Consider the following 24,139-nt stretch of genomic DNA (forward strand, 5'->3'; position numbering starts at 1 on the left):
CGAAGATATTGGTGCTGTAAGGTCAAGTCTCTGTACTGTACTAGATGTTCCCCTCAAAGAAAGTATTTTTTTAAAGAGTTATAGATTTTTTTTTTTTATCCTTTTTATCACTGAATAAAAATAGATTTGGTTAGTGGCAGATATACATTACAAGAATACTTATTCAGAAGTAACTACCTACCTAGTTACCTAGATACATAAACATAGAGTACTTAAACTTATTTATATTTATTAAATAAACTTATTTATATGTATTAAATAAATAAGTACATAATTACTCACCTACCTACAAATACACGTCATTATTATGTAATAGTAGGAACTTACACTTACACTACGGACACGTCATTCTTACATTTGATTGATAGTTTATATGAAGTTTATTGGGTTTATCGCTAGCAGGTATTATCTAGTTTCTGTAACTAATCTAACGAATAACTTGATAACCACAATTCCGGCATTGATATAAATCAAATAAATTATACACATCATAAAAAATCAAAGCATAAAACGAAACGTAATCAAATTAAAATGTTGGGTGAATTGGAATGTCACCGTCCACTGACGATGGCTACGTCACCGCTAGCGTGGCAGCAAGACTCTGGGTCCAGCGCCGCGCCGCGTAGGCAACTCGACGCAACTGCCGCAACTAGCGCCGTCACCTTCTAACGTACCCCTATCAGCGGAGCAAAAAGAGACAGCGCATACAAGAAACGCAGCGGACATCGCACGGCCACCACACTCGGCGGAATCACTGTTCGTAGAATCTGCCAGTTTAACTCGAGCCGTCAGCAAGAGCGCACGCCTTTCAGTACACCAGTAACTTTTCGTAAGTTCGCAATGAGTTTATTGTGCGTTTTTGTGGTGCTGGCTCTCGCCGGGGCCACGTCCGCGGGGCAGGACGTCAAGGAGCTGAAGGTGGAGGTGGTGAGCGTTCCCGAGGGCTGCACCGTCAAGTCGAAGCAATCTGACATGCTGACCATGCACTACACCGGCACGCTGGACGACGGACACAAGTTCGACTCGAGGTAAGTCTTGGCCCACTTTCTGCTGCTGAATTTTGGTCGCGAATTTAGGTTTATGGAAGCACCGTTTCACTGTTGGTGATGTCAGGGCGATTCCGGTTTCTCTTATAAGGATATTGAAAGCGTCATCGAGCGTTGACTCCGGGCTGCTCGTCGAGTTTGGAAATTCTATTCTTTGCTTAATTATTGTAATAAGTACATTAATTATAGTCTAGGTAAAAAAATATTGTGTTTCAGAGGTGTTGGCGATGACTGTTATTGGTTTCTACAACAATAACTGCTAAACTATAATAACGGATATTGTTGCTTGAATTATTAATTATACTTAATTAATTCGAGCTGCTGCTAAGCGATTAAAATATATTCAAGGTATTAACAATTTTTAGATATCGGCAACTGCGATAAAAATGTTTATCAAGAATGACCCGAAATTTATGGCGATAAAGTAACTAACTGGACAGGATGTTTGAAAATAGAAACAACAGTTTTATATTAAAATAATTAAAGGCTTTCGAGGTGTTCCACCTTCAGTGAGGACGTTAAATATCACAAAAACACTCACTACTTACACACAATTATAAAAACGTGTAATTTGCATACATGCAATTATGTTGATGAACCTCTGACTTACAACAATGCAACTGATGCAATGACAAAATACTGTTAAAATTGTATAAGTAATTCAAAAAGTGCTTTTAAAATTTTCGTTCATTGTCGATAACCCGCGTTACAACAATGGCCGGTCATAATGGCCGATGAAAGCATGAAAAATGAATGAAGATGTTATCTTCAACTAGTAGGAAATATATACTTAATTACATTTCCGTAATTACAATGTCTCTACTTTTCCACAATGTGTGTAGTATAACTCTCTATTTTGTAGAGCTAAAATTCGTGTTGCAAGCAAAATTAAGGTCACAAGAGTCATTAAAACTTCAAATGTTGTAGATAATAATGAATATAAGCAACTGTGGGAGATTACTAAGACGGAACCACATCCAGATGTTGCCTGCAGAGACCCTAAGTTTAACGACGAAGAAAAACTGGGTTTAAATTCCTCTCTGGGAGTCTAGAATTATTTACAAATACAACGTGACTGAAGCACTATAGCGCCATTCGCCTGACAAACACAAAATGGAGGCCGATGTAACTTTCTATTTGTTTAATATACTTACATCTTTGTAGAGTTTCTGACTTGTTAATTACTTTTAAGGATGCTTGAGAAATGTGTTTTTAATTTAACGAAATTATATTAAGATTACAAAAGCTATGTACAGAAAAAATATTTAAGCTCTCTAGATCTGTAGTTATGGCTAGCGAATTCCAGGTTGATAACAAAAAAATAATAAACTAGGTACTACAGTAATAGTAATATGAACTAGGCGATTAAAACCATAGTTCGTAGGTGTAATAAGATGGATATAACTTGGTATTGTAGGTACATCAATCTTACCATACATTGTCCATCACGTTGTTTTTTAACACAGCACAAAGGAGTTTAAAAAACCTTCTGAACATAGTCTGAACTCTTTTTACAAAATTAAGATGCCATGTCCGTTAGATAACTTTTAGAAATAATGTTATTAGTTAAATATTTTTGTGTATCTAATAAGAATAAACCATAACAATATTTGGAGCTATTTAAAAAAAATAGCTTTTTTGTGGGAACAAAAGGTTTTGATTAGATATTTGAAATATAATAGTAACTTCACTTTTTTGTACAGGGGCATACTGTAGCATACCATACTTTCTAGTAATGGTGTCCTTTATCACCCAGTTTAGTTTAGATCATGAATAACAACCCTGTTAGAGGCGTTAGGTTAGGCCGGCAGCAATGGTAGGCAGTTTAGACCTTGGGGATATGCACAAAGGTTCCACTCGAGAGAGCCAGGTGCAGGTTCTGTTACCCCCACCACAGAGAATAGAATAGAGAATAGAGGTGTTAGGTTAGCGACAGGTGATATTGGTATAAAAAGTGTAAATAAGTATTCAAACATAGGACCGGTATGGTGCTCAAAATTAGAATGACCTCGGATCGTGACTGGCAATTCTATAAAGTGTGTCTCTAGGCTGGACTACTTTGAACATCTTTAAAACCCTATTGACCCCAGTTTTTTTCTAGTACTTAAAATGTATAAATAGTAGCTTACGTTTCCAGCATTGAAGAATGTAGGTATTTGCCTTGCCTACTTTAAATTCCATCTAAGCAAATAGCTGTGTGTAGAAAATCAATAAAGCAGTCGACCACTAAACGTAAAGTGTTTCTTTAAGATTCTACTCGATCTCCTTTCCAAACCACGCGTCAATGATTGAAAGCGTAATGAAGAAATCGTGTACGGATACGACGGCTGTTTAAAATTTCACATGTCAAAGCACTTTCTTCCAACCAGGCAGGCATCGAGATACACGCCTTTGCCTCCCTAAAAAAAACTTTCACTGTCTATGGGAGTTAATCTATCGATTTATCGTGCGATTTGTCTCACGATTTTGATTGTTTTAATGTTTACGCGCCTTCCTGCTATTAAAGTGTGGCGTTGACCTCGCGTGTTGATGCCCTCACATTGGTGGTTATAATGTTATTATTCTGAGTTTTGCCTCGACAGTGCGAATTAGTGAGAGGCTTTCACTTGTGTTGGAGTGGTACGCACTGCTAAGTACTTTGATACTTAGATATCGACATGTACTAAGTATTGTTTAGTTAATTATGTCTTTGTTTTTTTTATACTTCATGTTTCCGTGTTAAGTTAAGTAGGTACTCATAAAACCAATTGGTATACATAATTGGATTAAATATTATGAATAAGTACCTGCATAGAATAGAAACCCAGCATTGAAGTACAGTAGGTACTTGGTTGGTACTAGTAGGATTATATAGCTCCCTCGCTGAACATTACTTCGTCAAGTGCTTACTACTTCTCTGATTCGTATCAAACCGCACACACAACGGTTAGCCTAATTCGATTAACAGATCTATTCTATTCGTATGCTCAAATTAATTACGTTTGGGGTAGCCATTCACAAATTTCTAAACCTAATTACTTTTTCGTATCGGGAGAGCTTAGACTCATTAATTTTCCTATCTATTGGAACCCGGGTCCGGCCTGGCAACACAAATACAAAGTAATTTAAATTCTTGATGAAATCGGCAGCCGTCACTTCCTTGCTAGATTATAGACTTGGAAAACTGCATCAAACTGGATTAGCAGTACATATTCGGCAGGTTTCACTACAATCACATATTTTAACGTGTTTCTAATTTTTATTTAACGTAAAATTTACAGTAATTATATGTAAGTATTTGTTGATTGTTAAGTACCAGTCTAAATACCACCATTTCACAAAGACTCAGTAACTGAGGAGAAAAAATGGCGAATGAAACATGTTATTTTATTAATTAGGAAAAACGAATTTTCAGTACCGACGCCGTCATAATGTTTTCAGTTTTTTTTCGTGAAAAAAAAACAATTTCTAGAATGTAACTTCAAGGCATTTGAATGGTACCCGTTATCCAAGAAAAAAAAGTAGTAGATAATAAAAATAATTTTGTAGGTTGCTAGCTTTTTTTTGTAACAATTGAGCAGACAAATAATATAAAAGATATATATTTTTTTTAAATATGAATTATAACCACGCAATTACGTCAAATTTAGGGAGAGCGGAGTATACTCCACAATTTAAGGCACTCATTACAGAGATGGGAAGGACCCCGAAACTTGAGCATAACTTAGATGATCTTATAACACTATTAATGTACACCTCAGAGGGTACACCGTCGTAAACACATTACACGAAGAATAGTCGAGTTCAAAACCTATTTACAAAACTTACTAAGGTAGATGACAATGACATAATTTTACCAGTTGCCTGACTCTTAGGCCCTATTATAACTTGTAAGATATCTCGATTAAAGTTATAAATATTATTGTGAACAAATCATAATGGCATAAGTACTTAAAAAAAATCCCTGCAACTTCGTCATGCAGGTATTGGAATGTGCTTATCATGTTTCATTGACGGAAACATCGCATAACTCAGCCAATTAGAGATGATGGTTGTCTCGTTGGATTTAGGCTTCATAATTAAAATCTGCAAAAACTATGCGACCTTACTATTGTGTTCTCGTGCGAATATATTTCGGGGTTTACACTGTAACGGCGTATTGTGCCAGTTACGAATACCCCATTGTTGTGGTGAAACAAAGCTGTATGAGATTTTCGATAAAATTAAGTTTTTAGTGCTAATAATGCGGCTAGTACGGTACGGTTGTTGTGAGAATTTAATAACATAACATAGTTTGTATGCTTAGTGAAAATGTCTGCTGAGTTTTTACTCCGTTTGAGTAGTGTCGAATAAACGTGAATAAGTATGGCGAGGGAGAGTCCTAATCCTAGTTTTTCTTTTTGGTACCTTCTTAATCTTGAATAGTTACAAAATTGTAACAAAACTGGCAATTGTACATAATAGCAATTAGCCATGCGATACGATATCAACGTTACGGATGCAAGTGATACTTAATACTTCATACGTGTATTGGCGTTGTTGGTCGGAGTTTAATCAAAGTGTAAAACCGCAACTAATTTGTACCGTACAGTAAAGTTTAAGTACTATTGTCGGTGGTGCGTTACTTTCTCGAATGCGGAACCCGACGGCCTTACAAAATTTGTTCATTTAATGAACCATGCATAGTGAGTGAATATATATTCCATGTTCTTTTAACTTATGTATCTTGTTGTAGGCAGTGTGAAAGTCTGTTGGTATATATTGTAATAAATTAAATTCTACTTACCTATTTACATAGCCATGGATTACTTATAGATTATTGAAAAGGACAGTTTCCTACTGGCATCGCTGGAGATGTTTCCAATCCATATGTCTGTACAGTCTGACAATGCGGACTTTGCAATAGAAACAACCTAAAGTTTGCAATGTCTACCCGAAAGAAAGTTTATTATGGCATCAATTTTATTTACTCGGTTCTTCATACTCATTTCCATTCATTTTTTGGCTACAGGGTAAAGAAAAAAGTAATCTTCTATCTTATACCCCTTGCAATGTTGTCGTATCTCGTTCCTAACCTTTCTTTGTCATTCGGATGGTAACTCAGGTCAGTCCAAAAGTTGATAACCCAAATGTCATTATCTATTGGGTAATCGGGTGCAATGAAAAAGTGCTCTTATCTTGACATTGACTGTTTTGGCTATTGACATTACATAATGACAGTAGATAAAATGACTACTATCTGTTGTTTGGCGACTTTGGTGTGACTATTGAGTATTTTGAAGATAAGCTTACGGATGAGATTATAACTAGCACCAGTAAAGTTGACCCAATAAACTACTATATTATTATTTAATATTACATTTATTGCTTTGCTAGCTTCTTCTCTTGGTTTAAATATTTACATAAAAATATGACAAAAACAAAACTTATTTTAAAAAAACAATCTTATTTTAGAAAATGTTGAAACATTTATATGTTTTGGACTAAAATTTCTAGTACATTATATTATACTTCAATGGTTGGAAAGTAAATAAAATTCGTTAGCAAAAAGTAAGTATCAGCTTTGTTTTTCTAAGTGACACTATATCTTGTTCAAATTGTTTATCAAAGCCCTACACTGCCCAGCGAGAATTGCTTGCGTTTATTATATATATTTAAGCAATGCGATTACTGGAAAATCCATACATACTGAAAAACTGTAAACTGCCCTTATAATGTAGAGGTACATTTCTATAAATAGTATGATATTTCTTCATATTGCACAATAGTAACTTTTCAGTGCTCGCCTAAATAAATAATTGTCAACCAGTCACCGCATACGACGGTTTGAGTTTGACAATCGAGTCTGTTTCAATTTCAACCGCCTGTGAAGGCTAAAAAAGTGCATTTCATATCGCTTTTTTAAAATTAGATTTACTGGTATAAAAGTTTAATATTTCATTGATTTTGGACCTTAAAGTTAATAGTAAAAAGTTCCAAACATGGTAGCCATTAGCCATATTTCGATCACTAAATGGTTAAATGGTTTTGTCTCCTGCCCAAAAACCCTTAAAGATTTTTCAGGTAAGGAAACAAACACGATATAATACGCAGGCATCTAATTGAAAATATGTTTTCAATTATCCAACGAATGAAAACTGTTTCGTGAATTGACTCAAAGGTGAATGGGAGAATGAGGGTTCCGCTTTCAAACGAAAAGATTGGTTGGGTCAGATTTATGTATGCGTGTATTTTTCTTGTATAAAACAGGTAAATTCAACCATCTCGGGTTCGCCTTTTACACGTAGCGGGCAACACTAGACGAATCGCATACATACGAACTTTTTAGGTACATTGTGTGCTTATTTTTTTCTCTGCCAATGTAATAATAAAATAATGATCATAATACCATATTAAATTTACATTATTTCCTTCCACACTATACCTACTTATTTACTTATTTGTAAGGAACTATCGTCGGATATAATATTCTTTGATTTGATTGTACACAACACCTTTCAGTGAGCTTTCAATAAACAAAAACAATGACAACGGATGGCTGAGTTACCAGGATAACATATATGTTTTAGGGGCATCGATATCCCAACCGTACACTTCTGTAGGCCAATAAAACAAGATTGTCGGATGTTGTGCACAAGTACAGGCCCAGGTGATACATAGGAGGCGAACTTTATAGCAGCAGCGAGGTTTGCCGCTCTTTCATATTTAATGTCGGAAAAAAGCGATCTATCGTGCCCGAGACATGGTTATTGCAGTATTTGAGATCACGAGTTGTACTCAATCAAGCCGGGGGTTGCTTCGCGGGCGGAGAATCTCCTTCAACTTCTGTGCGCCTGGTACTTTCGCCTGCCAGTTTGAATATTCCTTTTCCCGTCTAGATGCGATTTTGTTTGCGGGAAATTTACTAGACACAAACTGTCAATCTGGGAAAGTTGCAGCGCTTGCGATGAAGTTCGACTCCCGGGAAAATGCGGAAAATGGGATAGTTGCGTGGCGCCTGTTGACGATCTTACAAGTTTAATGCTGTTATTGTGAAACGCAAACAAATAAGTATTTATGGAGTGAAGTATAACGGTACTGTGAATAAAAAGTACCTGCAATATGAAATAAAATTATAGATTGTATTTTTTTAGTAACACTTTCCTTTTGAAATTGAATATAAAATTATTATCTCACAGTTTCCTATACTTTTACATACATATAACCTATCCAAGCTAGCCCAAGGAAAGACTTGGTGCTAACCATTTTCTCCGAGCCTCACAGGCTTTCATATCAGACCGTGTCTATGACACAGACAACATCGTTTAGAGGATGCCACCTGGAAAAGTGCCCTTAATTATTGACAGACACACCGCACTCGGAAAATGTTCCAAGCACGCTACACCCCGACCCCATGCATAATGAAACTTAACTGAAAGCATTAAGATCCCTTTTCGTTTGCCGCTCTTAACGTGACGTTTCAGAAAGCACAGGTATACAATTTTCAACGTGGTTTTTTATGGAAGAGGCATCGGATGCTGGGCACAAAATAAAATATTTGTCTAGCTGAATTTCCTGAAGAACCTCAAGTTTGCTTCAGGCTTTTGGCTAGTCGCAAGTTTTTGGTGATTTCTTAATACATCATCCGTTATTTCGATGGTTATATAATTATTACTTCCTGTAATAATTATGTACGTTGCTAAAATTATTTTCGTTTTCTTAAACAAATCTTGCCATTGATCGATCAAAAGTATTTAAAATGCAAAAAATAGGTAACTAGGTGTAATATTCTACCTGTAAATGATATTTTTTTTTACTTTTTCATTTAGGTAATAATAATTTCCTAATATAATTATTCTACTATAAAATAATTGTCTACGCTAGCGTTCATGCGTTGCTTGCAGAGTCTCATCATTATGAATCTGTCCTTGTTTATTCTTCTTAGCATGTCGGTAACTTAGTCCAGTATTGGTCACCATGGTCACATTATCTGTAATGAAAGGATTATCTAGACAGGATAGCGTGAGCCGCCGACTGACCAAGGTGCGTTGGACCAATATGAAGTACAGTTGACACGTCACTCGGAGAGGCCTCGTTCGGGAACCCCGATGCTCTTTTATCCAACTCTCAAAGCATCTCCTATAAAGTGGCGGGCCGATTGCCGGCAGGCAGTGCGAAGCTCACAAATATCTGAAGTCAACGCGCCAGATTAGGCCGTAACTTAACAGCACACTCAAGGAAGCAAGGAAACTCAAGTAATTTGCGGCCGCGACTCTAAACTCTTGTTTCTGTGTCTCAGCCCAAGTTGTAAAACCGGCAATTTTACTACTTAAACTTTTTAAGGTTAAATATTTAATCAGAAGTAGGAAGTTTCCAGAGAATGGCTGCATGCAAACGCTTTATGTGCCACCATTTAAGCTTGTTTCGAAACTGTCTCCCGATACGAACCGGAGAGAGAGGAAATAAGATTGTCTTTTGTATTTCCTCCTTTTTCGCAGAACGCGTTTTGTTACTTCAACTCCTGCCTTTATGGAATTTAATTTTATCAAAAGGAATAAATAATATGGAGAGTGATATTGGATTGTAACGCTTCTTTGATTACTGTGGCTAGCGTTTTTTACATGTAACATACGCAATTGACTAAAAAAACATTACGTAAGCTATCGGCCTTTGGGGTGTGAAAGTGGGTTCACGCATCTTGGGGCCAATCGCAACGGCACCGGACGGTCGCACTCACGAGATTGGACCCCGGTTTTATAATTAGGAGTTTTGCTGGGCGCATGTTTTTACGCAGGCACCTACGTACGTTTCTGAGTTAGCAGCTTTCACAAATAACCCGTTTGTAAAATGTCGGAGCCCTTGTCTGTTGTAGTTGCACCTTCAGCACTTAGTCCGTGCCTCACATTCACTTTGTCTCACGATGTTTCTATTAGCGTGCATGCTAACATAGTCTAACCTAGTTGCTATAGAACAGTGGACGTACGTAGTAATACGGACGTACAATATTAATTTGTTTATTCCTTTATTTCACAAATATACATATAAATAAGGGTACAAAGGGTGGACTTAATGCTAAAAGCATTTTCTACCAGTCAACCCACAGAAGTGAGTTACAGGCGAAACTATTCTAAAAGCAAAAAATGCTTGCAAAATAATAAAAAATAAGAAATAGCAATGAACAAGAGAGTAGGTACAATATAGAAATGACTGATATAAGCTGGGTCTATATATGCGATTAAAATTTACGAATATAATGATACGAGTGTATAATATATATCTCCAACCCGCCAGCCAAGCGTGGAGATGATGGCAATATCCCTTCAGTTGGTAAAGGCTCATGTCCCACCAACCTATACTCAGTCATTCCATTCTTCAAATAACCTGAGTTTTCCGCCATTGACTTGTAACAATTAAGTACAATAATTTAACCTTGGGTGTAGGTACCTATAATTCTTCAAACATCTCAATTTTCTTCAGCCAAACAACATCTCAACATCCACCGACCCAAGACTCTGACCTAGCGCTGAAAAAACCCGGTTCAAACCTGTAACCCGGACGCACCCTTTCCCGCAAGACAAGCATTTGTCCGGGCCGGGCCATCTCCTGTATTATTCACGCGGCGGCGCCCGGACATCTGGGTCCATCGGCGATTCATGGGGCTCCAGCCGGGTATATCCAGTTTTAACCACACCCGCCAAAAGTAGTCTTGTAGTTTTCTTTACTGACTGAATGGCGTAGTGGTTAGTGACCATGACTACTGAGCCGAAGGTCCCGAGTTCGATTCCCGGCTGGGGCAGATATTTGTTTAAAGGCAGATATTTGTACTCGGGTCTTGGTTGTTGATATTTAAATTTAGTATGTATCTATCTATGTATTTGTGTAGATATATTAGCTGTCCGATACCCATAACACAGGTTCTGCCTAGCTTGGGGTCGGATGGCCGTGTGTGAGATGTCCCCACATATTTATTATTTATTTATTACACTCCATCTGTTTGTATATTGTAAATCTAAAGTACTGCGACTTGCGACAAGTGGTCTAGTGCAACCGCATGTCTTTCGCCAAAAATTTGCACCTTTACAGCTTTTTAGCACTTTTCAACAGCCTTCCCGATTCTTCATCACTTTGTATTGCAGTTACGGGGCAGTTTAACGAATGTGCGAGAGAGATGAAGTACCGAAGTCTTGGCTCTCTCTCTCTGTGCTATAAATTCGCGATAGCCCACCCGTAATGCGGATCTTTTAAATAACTCAACGAAGGACCTATATGTTTTACGTGCTTAACATACGCTACTGGGGCCCTACTCTGGTTGTACGGATACAATGTTTGTGCGAATTGATTGTAACCAAAAACTTGAGAGCTGACAACACAAAAGTTTTGATCAAATAATTTTAGGTTTTGACAGGGATTTCATTGTTAATTTTAAAAATATCGGAACTTCAAAATATTGCTACTTTGTTGGTACCTATCCTAGTACTCTATACACTGCCAAGAAATGAACATTAGTCACATTTTATGAATATAACGAGATCAACTTTGAACCCCAATGTCGACTAAAGCTAATAGACCTTCTTTTACCATATCAGGACTTAAGATATTTTTTTTGGTTATTTTGATTATGCATTATTGCATATGGAAAATCTGTAATAAATAAAATAACACAAATATTCATAATCTGACTGCCCTGAATTCACAAAACTGGAGTAGGGTTCTGATACGATGAGCCTTAAATCAACCCGCTCTCGTATATGTACATACTTGGTACCATCCAATGTATGATGGAGTAATGATGTTATTTCAAATGTTTTCCTTTAAACATAGACATTTTATGAACAGGGGGAAAGTTCAAACTTAAAAAAAATATAAAAAAAACACGCACTCTCGCCTTGTACTAATGTACTCCCTTGCGGGGTAGGCAGAGGTGCATTGCTGCACCCACTTTTCGCCAGAGTGTTATGTTAGTCCCAATGTAATAGGGGGCGGGCCTATTGCCATTTTACGGGCACATCCAAGACCCGAGAACAAGTATCTGTGTTTAAACAAATATCTGCCCCAGCCGGGAATCGAACCCGGGACCATCGGCTCAGTAGTCAGGTATGGTTAGTGACCTATACGCCATTCGGTCGTCATACTCATACTTTTAATAATATTTTACCAACCTATTAAGTTGATGGTAACAAGCAAATTGCTAAAGTAGCCTAGTTGTAAGTCTGTCTTTTCTAGTAAATTTTACAAATACTGAAAGCCTAGGTTGTCGGAAATATGTTACAGAATATTGAGCTCTAAATGGCTGTTTCTAGATAGTTCCTAGGCCGCCTAGCTGCTAGGCAGCTGTTATGGAAGGATTAAAACTTTATGATGACACAAGCTAGAATATATCACATATTATTTACGTATATAGTTTTAGGTACTCTTTTATATAAGTATACCTAAATCAATTATATAAAAAACACACACACACTCACGCCTTTTACTAATGTACTCCCTTGCGGGGTAGGCAGAGGTGCATTGCTGCACCCACTTTTCGCCAATTATATAATATCAGAATTATTATAATTATTAATATACTGTTAGTTCATCTTTTAAATAAATTTAGCCAAACACTGTAATATTTGACCTGTAAACTATTTCACATTCCATGGCAAACCTTACATATAGATATTATTGCCTTAATCATTAAAATGTACTCCAATTTGTGTACGCTCTTGAAGAGAAATCCCAAGGCTTAAAAATAATGGACCAGTGTATTTACGAATATGTTTGCTTTTATTTTCAGGTAAGCACTAAGCTCGCATGAAGTAGCTGTAAAAGTTTTGCTAAGCTAAAACGTAAGTAGATAAATACTTAATCCTAACTAATATTATAAATGCGAAAGTAACTGTGTCTGTCTGTCTGTCTGTCTGTCTGTCTGTCTGTTACTCTTTCACGCCAAAACTACTGAACGGATTTGAATGAAATTTGGTATACATATGGTCTAGACCCTGAGAAAGAACATAGGCTACTTTTTATCCCGGAATTCCCACGGGAAAACTTTTTAAGGCGAAGCGGAGCTCGCGGGAACAGCTAGTTGTACTATAAGGACTCTAGTTTGTTGAAAATTATTACTGCTCGCTGGCAAAGTCACAAAGCTGCTTTAATAAATGCAATGCGGATTTATATTGTCAATACGCGCGAATTTCGCATTGTTTTTTCGTTAAAATTAGGCGTATTTTTTTTGAAAAGCTTTCCAAAACGTCAATAACAGAAGGCCAATCCTCTTGTTTGGGTTTAGTCGTCTGTCAAACGTCTGTCAGTTTGTACAAAATGTAGTATAAAATAAAATGACAATGGGCGTTTTGGGACCTATGTCCAATAAAGATGAGTCATACATCGTTGGATAGCTCTTTTCAAGTGAGCAAAAAAATATTATGACGACAAATCCGTATAAGTTATCCATTTTGAAATATAATATTCGTCGGAAGGAAGTATTTTTCTATGGCATTACAGTTAGGGCGTAATACTCATAAACACGTTTTTATTAAAATGGGAGAAATTACTTTCATATGGTTTTATTTACTGAGATAATAAACAAATATAATATTATAATGAATGATGATTATTTTGCTATAAAAATTAAAAATGAATGTGAAAAAATAACAAAAACATTAAAATTACAGAAATAAAATATAAAAACTTTCAAGGTACGATTATTCTAATTGGACAGTAAATCAGGACTAGCGCTTCAGTTATTCATATTTTGCAAAAAAATACCTTTTCAACGACGTATCATTCATTTCTATTGGTGATGGTCCCAGCTTCCATAGATTTGTGCCCATCATCATTTGATTTAAGTCCAATTCTAAATACGTTAAGCGTTTGTTGATAGCTATCCTTAATCTAAATAAGAGTACCTAGATTATCTAGATATTTTTGTTTATTTTTGCAACAGAATAACGAACGTTGAAAATCATTTACAAAGGGATAGTGAGTAGTATAGCTGCTCTCGTGTGCATTGATTTTTCCCAAAGATGATTGATTCACAGTTTGCTGACACAAATAGAAACAGTGACTGCTAACTGTTGCAAAAAATAAACGTTTCCAATTCAAAATGGCAGCATTTTTTTTCAGCCTGAGCCATTCAACTGTGCTCAGTCGAATTTCATTTCCAGTTTTCAACTTGGAAGCTTATTTTATATACTCGTTTTTATATAATGAAATAACCGCGGCAACTTCAGTTTGTATTTGTACTCAAATCAGTATGTCAAGTCGGCGGCATATTATTTCGGTCGCGTTACGTATTTTTATTCACGCCGTGTATGAGGAAACTGGCTACGGGGTTATTCTAGAGTTTCTTGCCTCCGTTCTTCTCCTAAGACAGAAAGAGCCCCCAAACAACAAGACAAAAACATTTGTCTTTGACTTTGTCTTCTAGCTTGACAAAAACGAGCAACAGCTGCCGTGCCGTGCAGTCGTTACGTTTGATGCTTAGGTAAACTATATGAACTTTACGAATGGTATAAATTAATAACACCCCATTTCTACATTAGCCCGGAATTCATAGTTTTTTACACTTTAAAATAGGTTTAAAATTGACGTTGTGACTTTTTGACTGACGTAAAGAGTGAGCGCGACACTCGTGTGTGTCAAAGACAATTTTGACGTTGTTGTAAATTTATTAATATAAGGAATAGTTTTTCGTAAAATAGAGTGACCCTCCAGTTTTGACGTTGTGCGGTCCCCGCCCCGCTCCCCCCACACACCCCGCGGCTGAATTATTAAAACGAGCCATCTAGTAAGTTGCATACCTGAATTAAAACTTATCTGCGTAACCATTGTGGTGGTATTGAATGAAATTGAAATCAAATACCTACCGGCTTCTTATTTATTTATTTATTTATTTAACTCTTTATTGTACAAATATTACAAATAAAAGTACAAAGGGTGGACTTAACGCTAAAAGCATTTTCTGCCAGTCTTATCTGTTCAAATATACCGTCAGCTGCATAAGTAGCTATACCTAGCTGCATAAGTAGCTATACACTTCTGTACCTTGTCAAACTGACGCCAATACTTCAATGAATGGATAGGAGGTTTGTTAGATAGACAAGGCACAAAAGTGTATAGCTACTTATGCAGCTGACTGTACCTAGATACACAGAAAACTCTTTATTTGTATTACAAAATTTAAATTTTGTAACTTAATTAGGGTCTAAAAGCGGATTTATCAGCTACCTACTAAAGCAATCTATATAATAATGTAAGTGCAACAATCCAAAATCCATAGCACAATTTTACTATCAGCAGAGTCGCTCGCTTGTCAAATTTGACGTAACTTGTATGGATCTGACAGATGTTTCGGTGGTGGTACGGTACCTGTAGGCAGATCTCTCCGGTGCACCGGATTATGTATGTAAGGCCCGGGTCTTCTATTACGCGCCGTAGATCGCGTCCAGCGTCATGCCGTAGGCCGCGTCACGATGCTCACTACGTCTACGCGCCAACGTCGGCGTGTGAGGGAGACCGCATCAGTACATTTCTATAGTGAGCATCGTGACGCGGCCTACGGCGTGACGCTGGACGCGATCTACGGCGTAAATAGGAGACCCGGGCCTAACCGCCATACGTGCATGGACGCCACTGCGTACGATAGGCGTATTCGGCTAAAACGTCTGTAGCCAGAAGGCATAATACCTCGTTGTGAAACCGGAGCTATGAAAGGAACCATCACATGGGAAAATGGATAGAGATTGAAAGCGGATTATATGCTGGGCAGTGGTGAAATTCCGTGCGTAGTGTCTATCACTTAGGTTAGGATGCTGGTTTTGAAAGCAGATAGTTTAGAACTAGCTATTTCACGCACCCTCCGCTTTGCTTTTATTATTATTATTATAAATTTTTTGTTCACATAAAAAAATATTGTAGGTACAAAGGTGAACTTAATGCTAGTAGCATTCTCTACCAGTTAACCATTTACCTGCTGTTTTCTGGGGTAAGGATACTGGTAAAACTTAAACTTGAGTTAAATCAATACACATTATCCTAACTATAATATTAACTGCCTGTCTGTCTGTCTGTTACTCTTTCACGCCAAAACTACTGAACGGATTTGAATTGGTATACCTACATACGGTCTAGGAGAGAACATAGACTACTTTTTATCCCGGAATTCCCACGGGAAAACTTTTTAAGGCGAAGCGAAGCGCGCGGTAACAGCTATATTTTATATAATCCTAAATTCACTTATTGTGCTTGTACACAGCCGATGTGGCGTGTGTGTGATATAATAATAATTATATCTTTCTACCTATGCATTGTTTCTGCGGTACTAGATAATTTACCGCACGTCAAAAACCTTTTTTGTACATTAAAATACCGCGCAGTCGAAAAAAGCGCCCGATTTTCAACATTCCGCATTTGAAACGGTTAACCTAACTTGATTGTTGGCGCGAGATCCAATATTTAGTCCTTTGGGAACCAGGTTTGCGGGTTTATACTCCGCTCGCTGGCAGTCAACTGTTTCGAGGTAAAAAATAAACACCCTGTTTTAGGAAAGTACTAGAGGCTTAATGAAAATTGTTTCTAAAGAAGAGTATCCCGGATAGGCCTAAGTCTGTTTAGGTCTTGCAATTTGTTGTGATCGGAAAATGATATTCTTAGCGTGTCTTTATAAACACTAGAGCTAGAAAAGTGTGTGGAAGAGATCAAAAGCGAGTCAAACATGCATAAAGGGATCCCTGCATAATATTCCTGGTATTATATACGACAAAATGTTACTATATCATTTTACATTACACGCAAAGAGTACACATATTATTTTACAACAGGTGATATTAAACTAGCGTAAAGTCAGACCCGCAAGGTCGGAAACAGCTGTTCTTTCCACTCAAGATGCAGTTTCATCGCCCTTTGACGCGCACTTTTCACCCACGCAATTATGACCTTAAAGCTCTCTATTGCTGTATCCTTTGCAAGGTGTGTTAGCTTTGCCTCGAATATTTCTTTGTACCCTAAGGCCCTGTTTCACAATGTCTGGTTAGTGGCTACTAGTGAGATAAAATACATGCTGTCACTGTCAAAAAATAATAACAGAGAGTGACAGCATGTATTTTATCTCACTAGTAGCCACTAACCAGACATTGTGAAATAGAGCCTAAATATCATTATTTTCTTCTTGAACGTCGTCGCTTCGACTTAAAAAGTTCTGGCACCCCCCACCGGAGAATTTAGGTTTTATACTTGTAGCTTGTAGTTACAGTCGACTACATAAATGGTTGAGATTAACAATGTACGACCAAGATGAAGTCTCAGGGCAAAAGAAACGGCAATAAACAATCTTCAATAATAATAATGTCGTATATATTTTGGACGGTTAATTTTCATAAAATAACATTCGTAGTCACATTATCTATGACCAAAAAACAAATCAAATATTGGTGTTTAGTGTGGTATCTACCATTCTTTTTCGTCGGGGGTTAAAAACTAATTAAATTGTAGCCTTATTTCATGTTAACGTCTTAAGAGTTCAGGCAAGCGCCCATCAAATACACTTCCGTATATACACGTATAGCTACGTAGAGAGAGGGAAAATATTATTGTCAAGACGTCGTCGCAACCAGGCCATGCAGCCTCGAAAAAATGAAAAAAGAAGAAGTCGCGTGTTTGAATTCGCATGGCGGCTTTAGTACAGTATCGTCTCCTCAAAATTTGTGGTTTTGGACTTTTTGAGATGATCGTCTTATTGATGTTTATTTATATTTTGGCGATTTCCCATGATGCTGTCGTTTTAGTTAGGTAATAACTGTAAAAAAGGTGCGTGATGAAAAAAAAGAAGCTCGTTGTTTTTGTTCGGAGTTTTTAACCAAAATGGGTCTTCCTCTGCCATCGTTATTCCACTTTTTCTACCGGAAGGGGTAGTAAGTTGCCACTTTTTCATACCACAGCCCACCGTAAGCCTCTCTTGACAAATGCCTAAAATAAACGGCTGTTTTTTCATCTGTTTACATTTTTTCCTTCACGCAATACCGGTACACTTACCCCAGTTTATCATGACGGTTACAAGCGTAACATTATTTAGAAAGATAGCGAAATAAGATACAGGATTCTAACCGTATTTGTCTTAGAATAATAATATACGAACTAAGTCAACCAAAGCCTCCACCCAAAGGTTGCCTGGAAGAGATCGCTTTTAGCGATAAGGCCGCCTATTGCTTGAACTCAGTGGAGTTTATACAGTGGTATCAATTGTTATTTGTGTTCTGTTTAGTCAATAAAGTAGTATTCTATTCTATTCTAAGTATAGACATACAAAAACAAAGCTAAAATCTGTCCGCTGTATTTGGTTTATCTTCTGTAAAACCGTTGTACTCGTAAGTTCAATCTAGTAATTTATATGTTTATAATAAATCCTAATCCTAACTAATATCCTAACTATATCCTAATCCTAATCCTAACTAATATTATAAATGCGAAAGTAACTGTGTCTGTCTGTCTGTCTGTCTGTCTGTCTGTTACTCTTTCACGCCAAAACTACTGAACGGATTTGAATGAAATTTGGTATACATACGGTCTAGACCCTGGGAAAGAACATAGGCTACTTTTTATCCCGGAATTCCCACGGGAAAACTTTTTAAGGCGAAGCGAAGCGCGCGGGAACAGCTAGTAATAAATAAGTCTAATAAAGTTACAAACTTTCGAACCGATCTAATTCAAAATAAGAGCTCTGTAAAAGTGGGGTATCATATGTCATTTGTCAAAATGCACCTTCCTTTGTGAACAAGTCAATGACAAAGGAATAAAGAGAGGACCTGGCATAAAAATCGGTACTTAAAAATATATCGTCGTCTCTTTTTAACTTATTGGTGTTATCGTACGTAAAAAAGGACAACAGTAGTTTTGTCTTTGCCTAAAATTACAACATTGCGACCGGTCGCCATGTTGATTGACATCCAAACACAAGGTACTTCAGCTGTCAAACAATTTGTTTGTTTACATTTTTCAAGAAAACCGCCGCCATTTTAATTGAAACCAAAGTTTAGGTAAGCGCATTTTTTTTGTGGATATGCCATGTCCTCTCTTTATTCCTTTGTCATTGGAACAAGTTCTATAAAATCAAGAATTAACTAAACAATCAAATCTAAATGCGGGGAATTTCCTGTGTAATACTTATTAACATCTAGACTAACCAATTTGATTTTATTACATGGATACACTAATTTGACTAGGACTAGCCTAGAACATCCTAATGCTAGAATTACGTTACTTTAGCCAAACCAAATTCCATTTTACATTGCATGTGAATCGTCCGCTCTATCATTGTGAAAATTCAACATTAAATTAATATCCTCTTATGATAAAGCAGTACTCTTTGTTCTAATAACATGCGCTTTTCCCTTGTAAAGTTAATAAAACATGGAATGTTTTAATACAAATTCAGTAAAGGCTTTGCATATGACAGTTGAGAGCGTAACTGCATGGCTTCAGGTTTTATTTGAAATTGAACTTAAGAAAAATAAAATTTCCTCTGAAATCTACGATATATAATAGGTATATCAATGAAAGTAGCGTATTAAAAAATTCATAATTCTTCTCAAAATATATTTTGTAGCAATGTAATAAATTTTCACATTTTACAATATGTAAGTACCATATATTATGGGACGTTGGCGATCGATGAAAAAAGTGGGAATTTTGCAATATTTTCGCAATTGGTTTGAACTAGTACAGTAAATGTATACCAAATTGGTGTAATCAAAGATTGTTACCAGAGTAGGTAGTGTAATATTCTGTAGTAGGCTGAATTAACAATATACGGACACGATGGAGTGTGAGTACAAAAGAAAATTCTCGACAAAAACGCGCCATTTCTACCGCTGAGATCTTATTTTCATTTAGTTCGGTTAGGTTAGTTTGAACTTAAAACGGTGTGACGGTAAAAAAAACGGACAGTTTTTGCATTGTTTTTGTGTTTGGTAGGTAGTAGTAGGTACATCGTCTAATTCGTATATTGTTTATCTAAGGTAATGGTAGCACGACATCTGTCATACTGCGGTTGTACTGGGGGCTAATTCTCACCACTACATTAGTTTTAAACACCTAGCTAGTACTAGGTACACGTATAAATATCGATAAAAGTAGCGTTTTATTAAAAAAAAATATTATCAAAATATTCACGTATATGTACACATACTAACATAGCTAATGCAATAGTGGAATAGATAGTGGCATACTTACAAAAAATAACTGAAAATTATGAATTAGCTGTAGATATACTTAAATAATGATTTTTCAAATATATATAAGTAGGTTCCTACTTACAAAATTTTACCGTGAAAAATGATTTCAAAATTATTTCACTGTGCAGTGTGCACTGAAGGGTTAGGTAGTTAAAATAATGTATGTACAAGCTCTAAGCAAAATTTGGTCCGATATTTGAAAGTCTATCCATGGCCTATGCGCAAAGACCTAGATCCCATCCCCCGGAAGTCTAGACGAAAAATAATATATTATTATGTAGCCTAGGCTTGAACACGGCTCTCTTCCGGAATATAATATTAGGTAACGATATTTATATTATATAACACACGACGTAACGTTGCATTATTACAAAGGATTTGCATCACAATAAAGTGCCTACGACGTAAAACTTTTTTTGGAATATACCTAGGTATATTCGAGGATGTATAAATGGTAAGAGTTATGCTCCCTAATACTGATCAAACAGTTGAATAAATATTTTCTATACAAACCATTTAGGTAGTTCGATTTCCCATACAATTTTAATACCAGATGTGGAATTTAGTACCTATGGAAGGTAAAAAAAAATTATGTCTCTGACGGATAGATTATATTTTTTCCATTATACTTATCACCTAGTAGGTATTTAGTCAAAGTTAAAATCTATGAAAATTATAAAAAAAAACCTTCCATTAAAATCACCCCTTTAAAAGGTCCGATATTTGTAATGTCTTAACTTATTTTGTTGTTGTTTCGTTCTATTACGGATCTCTAAAAGGGTTCAAGATAAACGAACAAGCCCGGTAGTATCTGAAAGTGATGGATGGTCGAACGCCTAATCCTATAAATACTAAATAAAGTCACTACCAATCTGCCTTTACCTTTTTGTTTACTTTTTTTTTAACCTGGGTTGTATCCCACTGCTGGGCAAAAGCCTCCTTATGAATTGACCACCGTTCCCGATCCTGTGCTTATTTCGGCCATTGAGGCAAGTAAATATCGAGGTCGCCGGTCGTCTTTTTGAATTATGTAAAATGATAATAGATACAATATTAATCGAAGTCTACCCGAATTAATCCAAATAAAACCTTTTCTACCGATTATTGTTTAACTTGAACTGAAATCTTAATTCGACGTAAAATTTGTTTGTTATCAAAAATACATCAACAACCATGAGAAGAAATGGCACCAAACTTCGTTTCCTTAAGAACTGAAAAAAAAAACGAAATATGTAAGTACCTACCTACTTTGAAAACGTTTAATAACAATCCCATTTCCATACGTCTTCTTTCTGTCGAATTCGAGACGTTGTTTTATTTCACGAAAGAATATTATGCAAAATGCACAATTTTATTCTACCCCCGTGTAAAATGGAGGAGATGCAGCCATCCCCCCTACAACTAAGAGTGGCCGATAGCTTTGTCAACTTTCATAAAAGCTTTTAATAAAACTCTTCTATTTTCTGTGTGCGGTCTGCGGGCATGTTGTGGAATATTCTGGACGATTATATCTATAAAAAACTGCGTCCAACATGCCTGAAACACTTCGCCGAAAAAGGGGCTATTCCACCAGAGATGTGCTATGCTATGTTGCTATATCCTAACTATATATTAATATATATTCATATTATAAATGCGAAAGTAACTGTGTCTGTCTGTCTGTTACTCTTTCACGCCAAAACTACTGAACGGATTTGAATGAAATTTGATATACTTACGGTCTAGTTCAAGACCCTGGGAAAGAACATAGGCTACTTTTTATTCCGGAATTCCCACAGGAAAACTTTTTAAGGCGAATCGAAGCGCGCGGGAACATCTAGTATTATATACTTTTGGTACCCTCTAATCATATTGATTACAATAGCACAGAGCACTGGTGGCAACGGATTTCCTTCGAATCGTAGCATAGATTAATAGCTGCAACTCTGGTGGAAATTGACCCTTAAAGACAGAATTAGATTTTCCCGGTTTTACAGCTTTTTCTTTCATAAGAACCATCTCCTGAAAATAACAAACCTTAGAAAATTATAATTCTCCAAATCCCACTGTGCAAACTTACATGTGTGCATGTCACTGCGTGTGCTGTGTGAAGAGCATTGAAAACCCAAATTTGGCGCGGCACGTCACCTGTACCGACCCTTAAACGTCCGTATATTCTAAGTAACAATAATTTCAAAAACATGCCTTTGTAATATACAAAAGCTCCCAACTAAATCGCGTAGCTTTCTCTATAAATGTCCAACATTTTAACAGTAAAAAGTATAAGTACATTATCATAGTCTAGTGGCCAGAAGCAGTCTCCACAAAGACGTCCACTGTAGTGCACAAAGTCCCCCGTAGCTAGCGCCTCCGTCCATAGTCTATGACAATATTGAGTTACCTTCAAATTCAGGCCTTTGTTGGAAACAAAATCACCCAACATGTCGGCTTGTGAGAAAAAACCGGAAGTGTGAATCGGACGCACATGATAGCTATTACCTACTATTTTACAATACTACTAATACACTACTTACTTTAAAAAAATTGGTTAGCAAACCAATTAGTTTCAAATATGATTATAATGTAATAAATGTGTAATAAATGTTTAATAATTAACCGACTTAAAAAAAGGATGGTTCTCAATTCGTCGGGATCTTTTTTGACTATTTATTTATTTATTTGATACTTTATTGCACAAATATGAAATATAAGTGTACAAAAGGTGGACTTAATGGTAGGTTACTGGTAAAAACCAACTTACCTCTTTCAAACCAATTTACTATGGAACCTCGTAATGTTTTTCATGAAAGTCAATACCGATTCATCAGAACGAATAACATCAAGCACTTTTAAAACACTTAGACATAATAGAAAGTTTATGAATATTGTCGATGTCTCTAAAAAAATCATCTCCATAAAAATGAAACAACAGCTTACAAGCGTCTATTAATAGAAGAGAAAATACCTATACCTAACTAATAAAATATATTATTTCTAGTCTTTTTAAAGTGAAACGAGTTTGTGGCAAGAATTTCTAGACTTAGTACCTCAGTTACTAGAGAGACAATAGCTTAGCTATTTGATGTTCTTCTCATACAAGGATATTGGATTTTTCTAGCGACTTGTGCAGATTATTTTCATATTTTTCGAGCTTTATTCCGCTGCATTCTTTATTGAAGCTGGACCAAGATATTTATCGGAAATGATTATAAAAAGGTGAAATTTTATCACTGAAATTACTACTACACCAGATTGAAACAGTAGACGGCTCTATACTACAGTTTGCACTCATTAGCCCGCAATTGTTGCGCACCGTATAACCGTCGAAAAACAAAAGACGCGTGTTTTTTAGGTTAGAAATTCCAAAATGGCCGTCTGATCGCGTAGTTGGAACAAAAGGTTGTGGGCGCCCGCGATAACGCTGCGCTGAATTTTTAACCCCGCTGTTAGTGGGTGGAAGCAGATGTGTTCCGGCCAACACGCCAGATATACGGGAAATTTAATATTTATAGCTGGCAACACCTTGTTTTCGCGACAACACTGTTTCTGTTATGAGATACAACTCGCCGTCTTCTCGCAAGATGCCCGCTTTTTGCCAATAATGAAGTTGCCTGTTGAATTGAATTCTTTATGTAGTTTGTCGCCGCAGAGAGCAGCCGTAATTAGGGCAGTTTACCCGACCGCAGTAATAACGTCTATCTATGTTGCCTTTAAAAATTATCATCTTCTTCTTAGGCCTGGGTCTCCTATTTACGCCGTAGGTCGTGTCCAGCGTCACGCCGTAGGCCGCGTCACGATGCTCACTATAGAAATGTACTGATGCGGTCTCCCTCACACGCCGACGTTGGCGCGTAGACGCCGTAGGTAGGCCGTAGGACGTTGATTGAAACGTTTACGTCAAAGTCGGACGCCGCATATAGCATAAAATAGGAGACCCAGGCCTTA

General features: G+C 36.7%; 1 protein-coding gene across 2 annotated transcripts in view; it reads left to right on the top strand.

The window, feature by feature from the left end:
• The first annotated feature begins 758 nt into the window (after positions 1-758).
• Fkbp13 (FK506-binding protein 2) overlaps positions 759-24,139 on the top strand; it is a 46,342-nt gene continuing 22,961 nt past the window's right edge. The window contains exon 1 of one of the 2 annotated variants that reach the window (XM_048632361.1): positions 759-1,028. In XM_048632361.1, coding sequence (XP_048488318.1) covers positions 841-1,028 — 188 coding nt within the window. In that variant the 5' untranslated portion in view covers positions 759-840. 2 annotated transcript variants of the gene reach the window in all.

Source organism: Plutella xylostella, chromosome Z (genome assembly GCF_932276165.1).
Source record: "Plutella xylostella chromosome Z, ilPluXylo3.1, whole genome shotgun sequence".
In the NCBI taxonomy this organism is placed as follows: domain Eukaryota; kingdom Metazoa; phylum Arthropoda; class Insecta; order Lepidoptera; family Plutellidae; genus Plutella; species Plutella xylostella.